Genomic DNA, 17,690 nt, shown 5'->3' on the forward strand with positions numbered 1-17,690 from the left:
GTGGATTAAAAAACATGGACACAGTTTATTCAAAAGTAATAACATTTAAAAATTGCACTAAAACTTTTATTTAAAAAGGCTAAATTAAACTGGTGATCCTTGCTCAAATTAGAGAAGAATACTGATGCTTACCTGTCCATAATACATCAATTGCTAGCAGCAGTTTTTCTCCGACAGTTCGCAAGTAAGGAGACTGAGCAACATTTGGATAACAGAAAGTGCCACAATATTCTGGAAGACAGAAAAAAAAATTTTTAAGTTGAAAGCCCAAAACAGGCAAGAGTACTTTCAGGTACTGATAGATATCCTGCCAAGAGAATTACTGTAGGCATTGGAAACCAGATATACGAACTATGTATCTATCTATCTTAATATTGGCTAAAATTGCTTAAAATATATAAATGATATAATCAAACTGCAAGATGAATGGCATATAAATTTAATTAATATACAAATAAAAATAATATACAGCCTCCCCAAAATAAGCATCAGTATTGTGTTTTGAATGGATTGAGAACCCACTGCAAGAACAGACTAGACTTTCTGGCTATTCATTTTACAGTTCTAAGAGAATCCAAAAGTTTATTCTCAGAATTTTTCAAGTAAAAAAAAGTTAGCTCTGAGAGTTAAAAATAAGAATATGCAAAATATTCCATGCACAAAACAGCTAGTTTTGAATGTCCTTGCACACAAGAAACACATTCACTTACTCCACATTTTTGGATCTTTTTAGAGTAGATATAAATTTAGGTAATGTATAAATAGCTAAATTATAGTTTGATAGTTTGTCAATTCTGCTCCAGAAAACATGAAAACAATAAATATTTCAAGAAAAAAATATTTTAAGCTTTCAAACTTGCAATAGTTTTTTCTGAATTCTAAGAAACATATGAAGATGTGAAAAGCTATTCCTGGAACAAGCAATATAAAGCATATATCCAATTTTATAATTAATAGCTGTATTAATTATGTAACAGTAATACAATATGGTATAGCATAGTCAAAGTTGTTTTACCATCAGTTGTGTAACTTTAAAGGCTGAAAGGAAATTTCAAAATTAAAAATATATGTCCAGTTACTTTATCTTCTCTAGTTTTTTTAAATAACTTGGTTAAAATCTAATGAATTACACAGTGAAAAAATTCATTCATTCGACAATGTATGTGGCCGCCCATCCTATGAAACGTAACTCAACACAACTCTGGGTGGTTCACAAGAATTTAAAAAAAAAACAGTAAAAAATCAAAAACCTGGCATTTAACCAACAAAAAACCACAATCCTCAGGTCCCATTCTCACCTTATGCAATGACTGTGGGAAAAGCTTTTTTTTTTTTTACAGGTTTTCAGAATGCTAAATGGTGAGGGAACTGCTGGATCCCAGAGGGAAGAGGTTCCACAAATCAAAGGCTATATTGGAAAAGGCTTGCTTCCTTGGTCCCAGAAGATTTAAGGGAAGCAACCATGAACACGTCTATCCTATGTAACCTGATGGGCAGGCAAGTATTCTCATGAAGAGGCAGTCCAAAAAATTAATATAGTCCTGCGCAATGCAGAACTTAAAGGTGATAATCAGTACTATAAATTGTAGCTGAAAACGACTGTCTTGCTAGGGTTGAATTGGAACTGGTTAGTACTTAGCCAAACTCTCCACCATTGTATCAAAAATGAAATAGCATCACTTGCCCAGCTAGAAATGGAGAGGTATGACTGGGTATCATCAGCATATTGATGGGAATATACCCTGTGCTGGCAAATGACCTCAACCAGTGATTTCATGTAGATAATAAAGAGGAGCACCAAAAGATCCAAACTCTGAAGCAAGAAATCAGGAACCATTCGCATTGCGAGTTTATTCCATGCTACTGTCAAGGCAAATTGGTGCCAATGGATTTCAGGGGTGAGGGTAGGAATGGACTTAGATGCCTTTCAGGGGCGTAGAATCATTTATCATCCTTTATCATTTATCATAGAAGGAACTATGGTATACATTGAATAGGCTACTGGAATTAATAATGTTCAGGCTTCAACCAACATACCACTGCATCCATCATATCAGTCTACAGCCAAGAAGGTGAACCCATGGCACGTGTGCCGGAAATGGCACACAGAGCCATCTCTCCAGGCATGCCAGCAGTCACCCATTGCTCTTCTGTGTTCTGATGCGCACATGCATGCCGGCCAGCTGGTCTTCACATGTGTGGGAGCACCGGAAACCGGAACAGCAGCTCCCTGGCATGCATGCATGCACCAGGAAGCTGAGCTTCAAATTTCCGGCCCGCAAATGTGCACCGGCCAGCTGGTCTTTGTGCACACATGCAAGCCAGAAACCAGGTGACCGGCACGCATGCACACACTGGAAACCAGAAGCTCAGCTGGGGAACTGCTCTTTTGGTATCTGGTGCTCCTGCGCATGCACACCGGGGAACTGCTCTTCCGGTTTCCGGCACTCCCCCACATGTGCGTGTTCCCGTTTCAACACTTGGTGCCAAAAAGCTTCACCAACACTGGTCTACAGCTTTGTGGAACTTCCAAAAGATGGCTAAAGGCAACTCTAGGGCCTATTGGATGGATCCTTTCCATCTTGCCACAATTGAAGAAGCTCTCCTTGTGGCTCTTCTATTGAAATAGATACTGTGATTTCATATAGGATCTCAAGCAGAAAATGAACACCAATTCTGTACAGCAAAAAGATAAAGAAGAGGAGCCATCCAGGCTAGAAGGGGAAAGAGTAAAGAGAGAAAAACAAACAGTATTACCATCTACTTTACAGACTGATGAAGCTGCTCCATCTTCTGCTTCTTGTATTTCCTATTGCCTGTTGACTGAAATGAAGTTGAGAAGAAAGAAAGCCTCTCCTTGTTATCAGAATGCAAAGCTGAGTCAAGACAGGCTACTTTCCAAGATGTAGGAGTCTTAACATGCCTGTTTTCTGCTCCATCCTCAGTGGATAACTAGCCTTTCATATAAATTATAATAAAAGCCCTTCCATAGGAACCACTTTGATAGCATTAGAGATTACCTGCTCTTTGTAAACATTGTTTTCAATGTCATCCAAAAGAACAGTTGATGAATATAGTTACTGGAGTGAATAGAGAAAGGATCTCCATTTGGGAATTCAATGTTGGGGGAGATGTCAATCTCACAACACAATGTATATTTCTAATATTAATCAAAGATGCAGAGACAAAACTGGGATTTTATAAAGTACTCATCTATCATCAACATAAATGTCTCCAAAAAGAGATTAAAAGGATTAAATACAACAGAGTAATTGGCTATTCTATTTTTATTTATTTATATATCATATTTCTACAAACTGCAATTATAAGACTCTCAGAGACACACAACAATAACAAGCAACCAAGCGTTGGTTGCAGATAACATTGCTTTTGAAATGAGGTATTAATAATCTATGTAAACGAGCCCTGAAGGAATCAGGAAGGGAATCCAAGCAACAAGTGGTTGAGTATGTATCAGAGAGCATCGTCTTCACTTTCTTTGAGTCCATAGGCTAACATGACTTCCAAGTAACATGTCAAAGTGCTGTCTTCATTACCACAGAATCTGTCCACGAAGAATTAAGAGATTGCCCACCTGAATAACTATCAGCAAGGAATTGTGCAAACTGGTCACAGAGTTCAGGTGGAGCTCTGCTTGCCGCACCCTCCTAAGAGGGAGTTGCCTTTCCTATGATTCAGAATTTGACTTAGCAGCTTACCTGTGGGGCAGAAGAGGAATGTTTCTGGTTCTCCTAGATACTGATAGATTTCATTGGTGATTGAAACCTGAGCATGGGCAAAGGAGCTGAACACTTCTTTATCTGCTGCACACATATTGTGATCAATGTCATCAAACAATAATGCAAAACATTTGCAACCAAACTGAGAAACCTAAAAGAAAGACAAAATTCTGAGCACTGAAATTAAGAATTAGCAAATCTATTCCAAAGGTTATTTTATTTTTACCTCTACAGTTCAGCTAAAAAAACCTCACCCCCTAGCCAAAACTCCCCCCCACCATTTCAATTGCACATAGGTTTACACAGGAAGAATAAAGGAAGAAAAGAAAAGCAGAACATTGCTTGATAGTATTTAATGAGTATATACAACAAATTTCAAGTTTGTTAGCTATGAAAATAACTAAATTGTTCTAATTATTTGAGTCATGTCAGATTTCCATTGCTGCAACAATAGGCCTAGGCTACAGCCAATAATCCATATTGCAAGTTAGCAAAATAGTGCCCAGTATTTCAAACAATGCTTCCTGTGAATAGTTATACAATAATTACACTTTAATTATGATTTCATTAATATTTTAAACAACATAATATGCCCAAATGGTCAATACCTGATCTAGCTTGCGTTTCAATGTAGATACTTCTTTAGGGTTTGAGAAAGTAATATCAAGTCCAGGGGAAATGGCATAAATAAATTCTATCTCATATTCTTGAGCTGCTGCAATCAGAGTCATGAGCTGTTCTAGAAACAGAAACCAATTATTTTAACGAGAATCAACCGTAAGTTAATTTATTTTATCAAATATAAAATATATCTCATATATATCATTTAAATATGTTATATACATCATGTTGAATATATTATCATAATTGTAGATAACTGGTAAACAACTTTCTGATAAAGTTGTGTGGGTATCTGTTGTGTTGAAGGAAGTCTTGCAAGTAATTAATTCTATTTTATAGTTCTTTTGTATTGCAATATATTATAACCCACAAAGCAATAGCATTTAGCAGTAGCATTTAGACATATACCACTTTACAGTCCTCTCTACGTGGTTTACAGTCATCTTATTGCCCACAACAGTTTGGGTCCTAATTTCACCCACCTTGGAAGGATGGAAGGCTGAGTCAACCCTTAACCTGGTGAGATTTGAACTGCCAAATTGCAGGCAGCCGGCAGTCAGTAACCTGCAGTACTGCACTCTAACCACTGTGCCATAATATGATTTTCGTGCAAGTTTTTTAATGTGCAGGTGAAATTAACTATTAAATTTGGTTTATATGGGTAACTTTTCTTTGGACTTTGGTCTCAAGTATCACTTTTCTTTTCTTTTCTTTTTGCTGATGAGGACATCTAGAAAATATAGTTTGCTTCTTGTACTAAAACGATTCCATCAAATTTGTGGTTGTCTAGGTTATTTGGTTTTCTATCTGTTCTTTTTCGATTATGATATAGGTCGGTTATATTAATAGGATTTAGTTTTTAATTGTTGTATTACTGCTTCTGCTATACATCTTGAAAGGAAGGGGTCTCATTAGGTCCCCTTGATCTTAGTAAATTTAATAATTAAACTGGTATGTCAATGAGTTTCAGCATTTTGATATTTCTATATTCCATTAGACTGGGTATGGAATATTACTGTGATTGCTTCATTAGCTAATTTGAAGTCAACTGATGTAAAGAAAACAGCAACATTGAAAAATAGCATTATTTTGTCCTTTGCTACTGTCAAGTCTTTTTTCACTTTCTCAAGATATTGTACTAGTGCAGTGATAGTGATATGACATTCATTTAAAACCTTTGCAGCACTTTTACTCATGTGACTGTCATTTGTCAGTATGAATTGTCCTGTACCTGAATCCCGCCCCCTTTTTTAAACAGCAGATAGATCAGAGAGGAAGGGATTACAACAGAAAGCAGGCACACATTGGGGAATACACATCAAAATGAATGCAATGGTCCCAACAGCCCTGAGCACACTCAGGGCTGGGAGACATAAGTGTACTACATATACAGCTCAATGTATTTCCCTTTCTGTGCCTGCTTATTCTATTGTAATCTCTTCCCCTCTAATCTCTCTGCTGGGGGCGGGGGGGGATGCGTCAGGCACAGTAAAGATTGCCTACACATCATTTCAAGGGTGAGCATTCCAAAGGGCAGAGAAGTAGAGAAATAAGAAGCTGAAATTGTTAGGAGGCAAACAAAAGTCAAAAGCGTAAAAACTGATTACTATAGTCTTGTCAGTTACAGATAGCAGCTGTGAGCTGGCTATCCTAACCCTGGGGGAAGCATTGTAAAGGGAGAGGGGAAATACTGTAGGAAACGGTTCCATGATTTCCTACTTAACTGTTTTACTTAAAGACAGAGCTGCGGGTCCTAACTATGGTTACTAAACAAATATTATCTGTAAATCTTTATTTTTCCTGATCAGTTCTGAGAAGTTGTACGTCGAGATACCCAGCTATATGTATGACAGAATATGTCAGAATACGTTTGTGTAGTTTTGGTTGATTGTAGAAACACATAAATTTATATTCAAATTAGACCCCAATTATAGCATGTGTATTTTGGAAACACATTAAGAAGATGTTGCTTTGGGCTTTCAGAGCCAGAAAAGATGTCAGCTAGAAGCACAAGCTCCACAGCATTGTGCTCTTCCCCTTTTTCCATTTGAAAGACATTACAAAGTTGACAGGGTTACATATGATTTTTCTTTCCTGGTATTATAGCAAAAAGTCTGTTGGTATATAATACAAAAACCTCTGTAAACCTGGCAAGTGCCAGAATGAAAACTGAACAAACGGATGGGAGAATGAATAATGAAATACAAGTAGTTCTCATCTTACAATCAATTCTTCAGTGACCAAAGTTACGAAGATGCTGAACAAGTGGTACTTACAACTGATCCTTGACATTCCAGCCTTTGTAGCAATCATCCTAGCAGTCACGTAACTGCATTTTCAACATTCCCTGCTTCCCACAAGCCAGGGTCAGCTTACACCAGCATGCAGGAAATTGGAAATTGCGGTCACATGAGGTCCGCATTTGAAAACATGCATACTTTGCATTTAACAATGGCAACTGGGATTGCCAGAATTGCCATCCTTAAAAATATAGTTTGCAGTTACATGATATCACACTTTGCAATCCCATTGTTTAGTAATGGCAATCCCAGTGAAAATTGCTATTGAATGCAGAGGATTACCAATAAATAATGTTCAAAGACAAGACTGTTCTTTAATTACCACTTCTTACTGAATAATTTTTGAAAATACAAAGAGGTTAATTACCGGCTTCCTCTACGGAATACATTTCTCGCCAAAACATACGGTGCTTGTAGTCATCTTTCGGAGCATACAGGTAAGTATTTAGTCCCCATTTCTGAAGTCTATAGGGTCAAAAGATTTTTTAAAAAGTAAAAAGATGAGAATGCAACTGCTCTTCAACTATGGTGAATTGTACATTACCAGTTGTAATATTTATACAATACTATACAGTGGATATAAAAGTCAACACACTCTTGAAAATACCAGATTTTTGAGATGTAAAAAAATACACCAAGATAAATCACTTTAGAATTTTTTCCACTTTTAATATAACATATAAGCTGAACAATTCAATTGAAAAACAAACTGAAATCTTTTAGAGGAAAAAATAAATATCTTACAATAACATGTTGCATCCTTAAACTACTGTATTTTTCACATTATAAGACGCACTTCCCCACTCCCAAAAGTGGGTGGAAATGTATGTGCATCTTATAGAATGAATATTACGGCGGGGAGAAGGGGGTTGGTGCGGTGGTGGTGTTCGCTGCCGCCTGTCACCGCTGCCACCATTTGCCACCGGCGGGAAATGCTGGAGCCTTTGCTGCCAATCAGCTGATAGGTAGTTAGATCAGCCTCCCGATTAAACCCTATCGCTGCTAATGATCCCCACTGCCTAGAACAGCTAATCAGCATTATTCCAGAAGGCTGATCCAACTGCCGATCAGCTGCTTGGTGGCAAAGGCTCCAGTGTTCCCCGGCAGCAGCTCAGCTGACTGGTGGTGGGCACAATGGAGCAGAGCCCTAATGAGCCATGTGTTGGGGCTGCGATAACGTGCTGAAGCTGACTAGGCTGTTTGCTGCAAGCATGCTAGCCAGATGAATTCCAAATGCTGGGAGGCAGAGGCAAAAAAAATTCCCCTTGTTTTCCTCTTCTAAAGCTAATGTGCATCTTATGGTCCAGTGTGTCTTATAGCGCGAAAAATATAGTAATACTTTGTTGAAGCATCTTTTGATTTTATGACAGCATTCAGTCTTTTGGGGTAGAAACCTATCTTGCCTTGGGAATCTTTGCCTACTCTTCCTTGCACAACTCTCCAAATCTGTCAGATTGTGAGTGCATCTCCTGTGCACAGCCCTCTTCAGGTTGTGGCATAGAAAGGTCAATTACTATTTTTCAAAGGGAAAAAAAAATTGTTTCCCAAACCATCTGAAGGCCAGGAGCTGAATCTGAATAAACATTGTGGAAGCAGATTTCATAGTATCATAGTGAAATAGAAAAAAAATATTTCCTATAGCAACAAAATATAATATAGAAAAATACTAAGAAAAAATTAGAAAGCTCCATTGCTTGATGTAATGTCCCAGACTATTCATAACTTTAAAAACTAACAACTAGCTCTTTGAAATAGGATGAAAATTAGTTTCAAAAGGAACCTTCACTGAATATTACAGTGACTCATTTAAAAGCTAGAACAATGTGATTAATAACAGTCAAGGATATGTAGACAGTTTATAAACTGGAGCAATTTTATTGGAGCTATTTTAAAATTTCCAATTTTATTGGAGCTATTCTGGACAATAGATGTCACTTCAAATTACTGATATTATTCATATTTCAGATTATTGAGTCATTCCAATCTGGCAGCACTGCCAGACCATATACTTAATATTGCAAAGAGAGAACTCTGTTCCTAACAGACATTTCTATAACCAATTTAGCATACTGATGCTTAGATTATGATCACCTTATCTTGATTAAGCTTATTATGGTAAAGTTTACGTCTGGAGTTGCCAAAAAGAAGAATCATAGCTGAATTAAATTCTATTTTAGCAGAATACTCCCAAGAAGGGTATTTATTGTGGATAGAGGCAATGAAAAATGTGTATCACATCAGTGAAGAATGGGATATGCAATCCCTTTATTTATTTCTCAGATATCCCTGGTCCTGCCTCATAAAGTTCATGTTTTTACTGCTGATAATGCTAATGATTGTGTCATTTATTGTATTTTTCTGAGTATAAGATGCACCAGACGCACCTACTTTGTTTGGTGAGGAAAACAAGAAAAAGAAATCTGTATCTGCCTCCCAGCAATTTTCTCATTGCAGCAAACAGCCTGCTTTACTTTCATTTTCAGCATAGCTTGATTAACACAAGAAAAAAAAATCTGCTCCCAGCAATGTACCTCTTTGCAGCAAGCAATAGAGGCCCACGCAGCAATAGGCAATGGCAATCCCTGAGGCCTGAAACAGCTGAGAGTCAGGGACAATCAACTTGTGCTAACTAGTCTGCGCTGAAGCTGAAATGGACTGTTTCTTCTTGCTGCTTGCTGCAAGGAGGTAAACTGCTGGGAGGCAGAGGCCAAAGGGTGGGGGCAAGTGGGTGGGAGGGGCTACATTCGGTGTATAAGATGCACCCAAATTTTCACCCCCTTTTAGGTGGGAAAAAGGTGCATCTTATACTCCAAAAAATACGGTATTTGTGGATGGATCTTCATTCAGAATTATGTTCTAATATCAACAGAATTGGTCCAATTTCTCCAAACCACTTGAAGCCAATGTAAGCCATTGGAATGTGAAATACAATTCTGAAGCATAAGGTACAATATTGCTTTAACTTTATTTGCTGGAACCTGCTTAAAAAAAATTAAGGGAAGAAAAAGTAAAAGCTGTGGCATGCTTTTAAATCACAAGTAATGGATTTATTAATCATAAAGTGACATCCATTTATAAGTCTTCTGCAAATTAACAATTACAGAATTTTGTAATACCTTACTGTTTATTACTTGATTCTCTAAATCTATGCTTTTAATTGCATTTTTGGACAACCAAATAATTACATAGCATAAAACTGCAGAACAAGCATGATGGCATATACCTTCTAAAAAGCTCCTTTCTCTGTTCCATAACCCAAGGTCTTCCATAAAAACCTGCAAGAAATATTGAAGGTATAAATTTAAGTATTAAAATTATTTTGAAATAATCAACGTTAACAACAGAAAGCTTTGACCAAATGCTTGTTTTCATAATATTCATATGAAATAGAATTTATAATCTTGCCTTGCCTACCTGATTTCTGCACCTGTGAGAAATAGTTGAAACAAATATTCTCTGTGAACAGATGTAACAGCAGACGGGAGTGTACTACTTGGAAGAACAAGAGTGGAATTTAGGAATTCTCCTGGATTAAATGCTACTTAAAATGGTTTAGATCAGGGGTTTCCAACCTTGGCAACTTTAAGACTTTAAGCTTTGCTGGCTGAGGAACTCTGGGAATTGAAGTCCACAAGTCTTAAAGTTGCCAAGGTTGGAGGCCCCTGGTTTAGATTTCCTTTTTATAACTCTATGCTAAATCAATACTTTATTTGAAGATATTTGATCTTAACCTCAGTTACCCAAGCATATCTTGCAAGAACATTTTAATATGCTGTATCACAGCAAAGCTTCTCTTAGATAGATCAGAGCCACATAATTGTTTTTTTACTGTGTCATGTAAGTTGTTTGTCAAAAGAATGATTACTGAAGTTTTTTTGAACTGTTATTTGAAACACTGCTTCATCCATATTACTTACCAATAGTTTAAAATTCACGAGAGTATTCCTTCTCACAAACCCATGCTATGAAGTACTTAAGCTGGGTGAGATCAGTATTTTCTATAGTAATAGCACCCTGTTTTAGAAATGTATTAACTAGAATCTAAAAGATTCCATCATTTCAGTTTTTTAAAAAGTTAAATGATTCATTTGTCTTTGGGTGTTTTATTAGATTGCCAAATTGTTGCTTTTTAGGTTTTTTTAATTTATTAGATTTCTATCCTCCCTTTATTACCATATAAGTAACTCAAGGTAGCATACATAATTCCTCCTCCCTATTTTCCTTGCAACAACTCCTCTATGAGTGTATCTCCTGTGCACTCACCCATAGTCATCCAGCATTTTTTTAATCGTAGAAAGATAAAGCCAGATTGAAGATGTTTAGCATTTTTAAAAATTAAACAATAGCACTCAAAAATTATGGGAAGATTAATTTAAAAAGTAGAAGTTATTCAGTTAAGTTTTGCCTTAAGCAGTTTAGAGCTTTATAAATGAATTGAGCTCAAAGGAAACTTTGAATAAAGCTAATTCAAAACTGTTATTACACACCCTATAAAATACATCAGTCAATAATATAACTGCCATATTTTGCATTACCTGTACAGTACTTTCTAAACATTTCAGGGCAGCCCTATATAACAAAAAATAAACACAAGCTATATGAAGGTATACAATTGCCACCTGATCTTTCAACAGTGGCTTCAGATCCAAGATTATTGCAAAATTGCACATACACTTCAGGAATACACTAACAATAAGGTTTAATGATTTAAGAAGTACTGGAGAATTAATCTATATAAATTAGTATGATTACATAAGAATGTCCTCCAACTTTTCCCGTATAAAAATTATTCGCTAGGATTTGTCCCAATGTATCTGAATAAAAATTAATAAGCTTTTGAAATAATGACTATCTGAAAATCTGTTCTAATGCATTAATGACATTGGTATTAGTTATCTTAGCCACATCTCCCACAGACCTCCATGGAGCTACTATACTAGAAAGAATGAGTCAAAATGTTAACATAACATTGTTACAAGTCTTGATGTAACTCTCAGAGATTACCTCTCTTGTTCTGATCTTGTTTTGATACTAAGTCTTCCAGCACACATCCATTAAAAATGGAAGCCTCTAGCATTGTCAGGGTCATCTGAGGTGAAAGTGGAAGAGTATCTTCTCCGTAATTCCAAAATCACAGATTATGCTTCTTCAGGCATGTATTTTGTCCTGACTAGATCCATGAGACAGTTTACTTCAACAAGTGTCTTTTTAACTACTAATCTCAAAAATGTGAATATTCAAAATAGGATCACAATCACCAATAAGGTGCTCAATCCAAATAGCTAGAGACAACTCCATCTCCCAAAACTGGGGGGGAGCATCTATTTCTATATACATCAATTCACCAACAAAAAAAAATGTGTGTTTTTATTATTTACCACTTTTTTTAAATGGCCATTGTAAATCTATTCTGTATTTTTTCTTCATTTTGTTGATAAAATCCCAGTATAATTCAGAAAAAAATGCTACATATAATACAGAATGTTTATATCAAAATAGATTGAAATTGTTTAACTTCCTATAGTTATAAGCACAAACATTTCAACAATTGCTAGCATGGGAAGCTGTTATGCTCCTTCCAGGTTGTCAAAACCATTTATTTGTCATTTTATCAAAAGTTTATTCTAAAAAAAGACAGGGGAAGAGATTAAATCTACGTATTGTATTCCAGTATACCTATGCTTTAGCACATATGCAATTGAATAAACACATACTATATTACAGTTTCAATTGTTAATAATGTTTTCAATATAGTTTGAAATATACTGGAATTGGTGTAATATTAACTGCACATCTGGAAATATCTGCTAATCATCCAAATTCTATTATTTCTGAATATTGTGCAAAGCAATTATTAACCTAGATGCATCTTCCTCCATATTAACCATATTACAATAATTGAACACAAGCTTATTTTTCATCTTTATATATCACTGCTTTTCTCTGTTCTGATATAAATATCCTGCTATAGCGCAAGCCAATAAAACAAACTGCAGCCAATATGGTTACTATGTGGGTAGAAAGAAAACCAATTCAAGATTTGAATGATATCCTTAGGTATGTTTTAGGCTTAACTCTAGAATAGAAAATGATACAGTACCTATGCAAAAATATTTCCTAAATCTGCAGTAGTCTATTTTTGTAGGCAACAGTAATTCTAGTAATTATATCATATGGACCTTTAATGTTAAAATAACCAAGTATGTATTTCACATATCCAATGAAAGGACCTTGAGATTGTCATTTTAAAAAGTTATTGCTTTCAATGTATAGAAAAGACAAAAACCAAAGATAACAGAATAGCAATACAACACATATATATTAGAATTCAAATAAGAAAATCTCAGTATTTTTAGCAATTGGATAAAACAAACAGAAGATTATTCATCACTTTTGCTTAGGAAAAAGTCTGAATGAGCAGATATTATCAATCTAAGATATTATATCAGGTCTCACAGGCCATCTTGGGTTCGAGCACAAATCTACCTGCACCAACCATGTTTATTAGATGTAGTTAACACTATAGCCTAGTGATAACAATCTGCTAAATATCCCCAGAAAGTTTGCAGCTCAGATAATTAAACTTCAGAGGATGCACCCACCTCTTATATTATTTTGCGTTTTCATCCATGCACCCAACATTAACTTTAGAACCTAACCTAGAAGTTTAATATGATCACTAATATAACTGATCTATATTGCTGTAACCTTTAAAAAAAAAAAGCTTATACACAAAAAGCGCTTCGCAAACAATTCAATCTGTGACTTTTCTTTTACAGACTTCACTTCACGCCTGGTGGCCTGTTAATCATGGGGCTTCGGCCAAGTTCACAGAAAGCGATCAAAAACTGGGAGGGGGAGAAAAATGAGCCAAGTTAAAACCTCCGCTGCCGCTGCCGCCGCCGCCGCCAGATTTTACTGCTAGGGCGGAGTCAGGCACTACACAAAGAGGTGAATAGTAAGGAAGGCGGGCGGGGGTGGGAGAGCGAGCAACGCTTTGTTCGAATGGCGGGTCCTCTTTTTCAGCGCTCTTTCCAGTGAGGAGCCCCGGGGTCCCTCCCGTTTCCGAGCTCTCTGCCATTACCTTCCACAACGCCGCAGAGGAATCGCCGTGCTCCCGCATTGCCCACAGCTCCGGAGCCATTCTCGGGAACCGCTTCTGGGCCCGAGGGGTCCGGCCTTGTAGGGGGCGACTCACTTCGGGGCGAGGAAACGGTCGTAGAAATAGGAACGGAGGTGCCCGGAGGTTCCCCCCGCGTTTCAGCCACCATCCCAGCCAGATCCACTCCAGGGCTACCGTCCGCCGCCATCGCCCTTCCCTGCACTCTAACCAGGGTAGGCTGCGCTTGCGCGGAGAAAACCAGCCCCAACTGGTCCAAGCCGGAACCAACCGCTCCGCAACCTCGATTTCCAACCGGGACCGCGGTTGCTGGTCACGTGCAGCTCCACCTCTCTTCCCTCCGCGCGCCAGCCAGAGACACGAATCGCGAACGAACCACTCAAACACAGCACTGGCTTCAAGAGAACGAACGGACTATTATAAGGGTGGGGGCAGAACTGACGGAAAAACCTTACAGCGCAGGCGTGAGGGGCTCGCAGGCGACTAACTGCGCATGCTTAACAGGGTCAGAGGCGCAGGGACGCGCCTGTACGCACGCGCGAAAAATAAAGTCTTGCTCTACTGCGCATGTGACAGGCGTTGGCTTCGCAGCGAGGCATTGCAGCGCATGCGTAGTTACCGGACAGACTCCGGCGGCGGTACGGCGCAAGTGAGAAGGAAAATAAACAAAGTAGCCGGCGTTAAAGCGCAAGCGCAGAATTTAAAGCGCGAAAGGGAGTGATAATTTTGTTTAGGCTAATATTGTACAAGGGGGCGGAGCCTTGTGTAGGCTGAAAAATTCAGCGCCGTCCTTCCGCTTTACTTTCGTTTCCTTGCGGTTGAGGAGGAGGAGCCGTTCCTTAGAAGACATATTTTGTGTCTGGTTGCTGAGCAACGTTGGCGGCGCCTAAAGAAAATACTGCATTCCTCCCTTAACCCACAAGATTAAAAAATGAAATAACTCAGCAATACGTACTAGAAATGTTGTGTTTTACCGGTAAACCAGAAAGCTTTCCAGTTGCTGTGTTTTAAGCTGCAAAAAATCTTGTCCGAAAGCCTGGAAAAGGTCATTAATTTGTTTCGCTTGTTCAATAATTTCCGTTTCAAATATTCAGTCTCTCAAGTATAAATGCGTTGCCCGAATATATTATCTTTTATTCCTGTCCAAGCCGGAAAAATGTAAACTTTCCGACTCCAGCTCGACCTTTAATAACTCAGGATGTTTTTGGCGTCTTCGCAATTGCCTTCTGTCAGGTTTTTTTTCCCCACCGAACACAGGGCAGACAAGCCCTGGGTTTCCTTGCGCGAGAGAAAGGGCAGTGCTGATATAAACTATTGTGGTTTGGGTGGATTAGGAGGAACGAGGAGAATCGAGGATTTAATTAGTAAAAACCATACCAATCTAGCTAATTTAATTCTGTTAATTTGATAATCCTTGGATATGTGTATTAGAAAGTATGTTGGATATGTTCACCAACTTGAGTTATTTATAAAAATAATAAAAGTGGGATACAAATAAATAGTGAGAATGGTAAAATACTTAGTAGCCTTGATACTGTTTACAGTATGTAGATATGTAGTAATTTTATATAGTTACCAAAGTTCAATGGAGCAGGGGATACAAATGCTTTTAAATAAAATAAATATTATCCAATATCAAGTATTGACGATAATAGATTGCAATTGACAGGAAAAAATTAAAAATAATCAGTCCTTGAAAAATTGCTTGGAAGATTGCTAATCTGGAAGTAATATGCCATTGGTCTAATTTAGAGAAATCCTCCAAGATTGGCTGCTGTTTTCTTGCAAATTATTTAACGTTGAGTGTGTCGCTTTGGAATCTTGGATCTCCATGTTCCCCACCTAAATTCAACTCTTGTGACTTTTGTGCAACTCTTTGACTTTTCAAGGTTGAGAATTCAGAACAGGTAAAAAAAAAAACTGGAGTCTAGTAAGCATCTTTTCCAACTAATACATTTTATTAAAAGACATAAACTTTCGTGAGCTGCAGCTCACTTCAGCATCCTATATAATTTATATAAAATTTAGCCAGAAAAGTTGATTTTTTTCTTAATATCCAGTTCTGAAAAGGAAAATTGAAATAGACTATCTTCTCCTAGATCTGTAGAATTGCAATTGAATAACTCTAGAGTACAAATTTATGTGTTGTAGTTTTGAAAATAGAAGTGACTTATCAATTCTTATATCAACATAAGTTTCACCAGCTTGTGACAGCATAGCTATTTTGTTTTTATATTCTTTGATTTTGATATTATACAAACAAGAACTTGCATTTTATTTGTTTTTGGATACTTATTAGAGAATTCTTCAGATTGCCACGAAGCTGCTTCAATACCTTACATTGAGTCTAACCTACTTCATAGTGCTGTAAAAATAAAATGTATTTGCAGCATGAGGAATTTAATCATATCATGTATTCTGTCCTGAGTTTCTAGAGGATTGTCAGAGTATAATTCAGAAACTGTTTAGAGGTACTTCAAAAGGCAACAGAACATGGTACCGGTAACTTTTAGCAATTTGGTTAGATAAAACCCAACACTACCAACATATTTCACAAAAATGGGATGTACTGTAAATGTACTTTTAAAGGAAATAAAATAGATCATAGTTTATTAGAGGAAAAGAATCTGCATGATTTATGCCATTGGGATTTAATGCATAGGAAGTAAAATGATGGAATATTGAATTGTATTATGAAATAAAATTTCACATCCTTTAATGAGCCCCGGCAAAAAGGAAAATATTAGTTGTTGCACAGTTTCCACATGTTTGTTATAGAGATCATATGTATATTTGCATAGGTTTATATAGCATGTTCATCTAGAAAAATGTAGATGCTGTACTGAGATGTTTTGAAACTAAATATTTACTCTTTCTGCAGACAAATTGTGAGAGTGATTATACCTGAGCTGATAATGTCTAAAAGTACAAAATGAATCCAAGTTTCCTCATGTGTTAGATATGTTCTAATTATGGTTGTGATGGCAGTATTACAATACAAAATTTAGTTAGAAACTATTAGCTTCTAATTTGGGGAACCAGAAGTTTCACTTGTCAAAATAATGAGAATCTAATATTAAAACAGCTACATATTCCCTGCCAAAGAGCAAAGAAAACTATAAATACAACCAAAGGTTTTAAAAAGTTTAGATAGAATCTGTAAAATTGATTAGAATGCATTGTGCTATACTTTTGAAAGCAGGCTTTAGGTGGAATTTTTATTAGAAAATCTCATGACCTTATGAGATATGAACCAAGGCAGAAGAGATACTAAAGAGAAAATAGGGAAGAGTATGGTATATATTCCCTTCGAAGGACATATTATCCCAAAACTCATTGTGAAAAGAATATAGCAAAGCAAACAATAGCAGAGGCTATGGTGTTTGTGCATAGCCATTAGGTGTGCATTTTATTGTTATATCTGATTGTTATTATACAAAATAAATACAGATGAAAATGCAAAGCTGATAGCAGAGCTTGTGCAGTGCAATTAGGCTGCTTGGTCCCATTACTGATTGTAATGACAGACAGGTAGAAGGAAGCAGCTAGTATGTGAGTAAAGAACAGAATCATCAGTCTCCAACTTCCAGAACTGAATATAGCCTCACACATGTATTTAACATCTACTCAAAAGCATACTGTAATTGCAGTTATCAGTAAATAATATGGAGACATATTGAACCAATATGTCAGATTGAAAGATAGATAAGAACAGCCTTTTGCAAACTAACCCCTCCAGATGTATTGAGCTATCAATCCTATCATCCCTGTCTAATGGACTGCTGATAAGCAATGATAAGACTTGAACACATGTGGAAGGACAAAATTCAGAAGGAATTGTGTAGGTTTGCAGAGTCAATTTATGAACCATATCAGGTCAATATGGAAAAAATAGCAAAAGTATTGCCA

General features: G+C 36.9%; 1 protein-coding gene across 7 annotated transcripts in view; it reads right to left on the reverse strand.

Annotated features, from left to right (window-relative positions):
- The window catches only part of OGA (O-GlcNAcase), a 38,832-nt gene extending 24,594 nt beyond the window's left edge, over positions 1 to 14,238 (reverse strand). Inside the window, exons 1-8 of one of the 7 annotated variants that reach the window (XM_058187500.1) lie at positions 13,746 to 13,878; positions 11,666 to 11,831; positions 10,076 to 10,150; positions 9,885 to 9,936; positions 7,029 to 7,126; positions 4,349 to 4,479; positions 3,720 to 3,891; positions 133 to 231 (exon numbers count right to left, since the gene is read on the reverse strand). In XM_058187500.1, coding sequence (XP_058043483.1) covers positions 133 to 231; positions 3,720 to 3,891; positions 4,349 to 4,479; positions 7,029 to 7,126; positions 9,885 to 9,936; positions 10,076 to 10,150; positions 11,666 to 11,750 — 712 coding nt within the window. In that variant the 5' untranslated portion in view covers positions 11,751 to 11,831; positions 13,746 to 13,878. Of the gene's footprint in view, positions 1 to 132; positions 232 to 3,719; positions 3,892 to 4,348; positions 4,480 to 7,028; positions 7,127 to 9,884; positions 9,937 to 10,075; positions 10,154 to 11,196; positions 11,234 to 11,665; positions 11,832 to 13,745 lie in introns of those variants that run through there. The other 6 variants (XM_058187499.1, XM_058187497.1, XM_058187502.1 and 3 more) reach the window with 6 other exon arrangements.
- Positions 14,239 to 17,690: the final 3,452 nt, after the last annotated feature.

This window comes from Ahaetulla prasina, chromosome 6, assembly GCF_028640845.1.
Source record: "Ahaetulla prasina isolate Xishuangbanna chromosome 6, ASM2864084v1, whole genome shotgun sequence".
Lineage (NCBI taxonomy): Eukaryota > Metazoa > Chordata > Lepidosauria > Squamata > Colubridae > Ahaetulla > Ahaetulla prasina.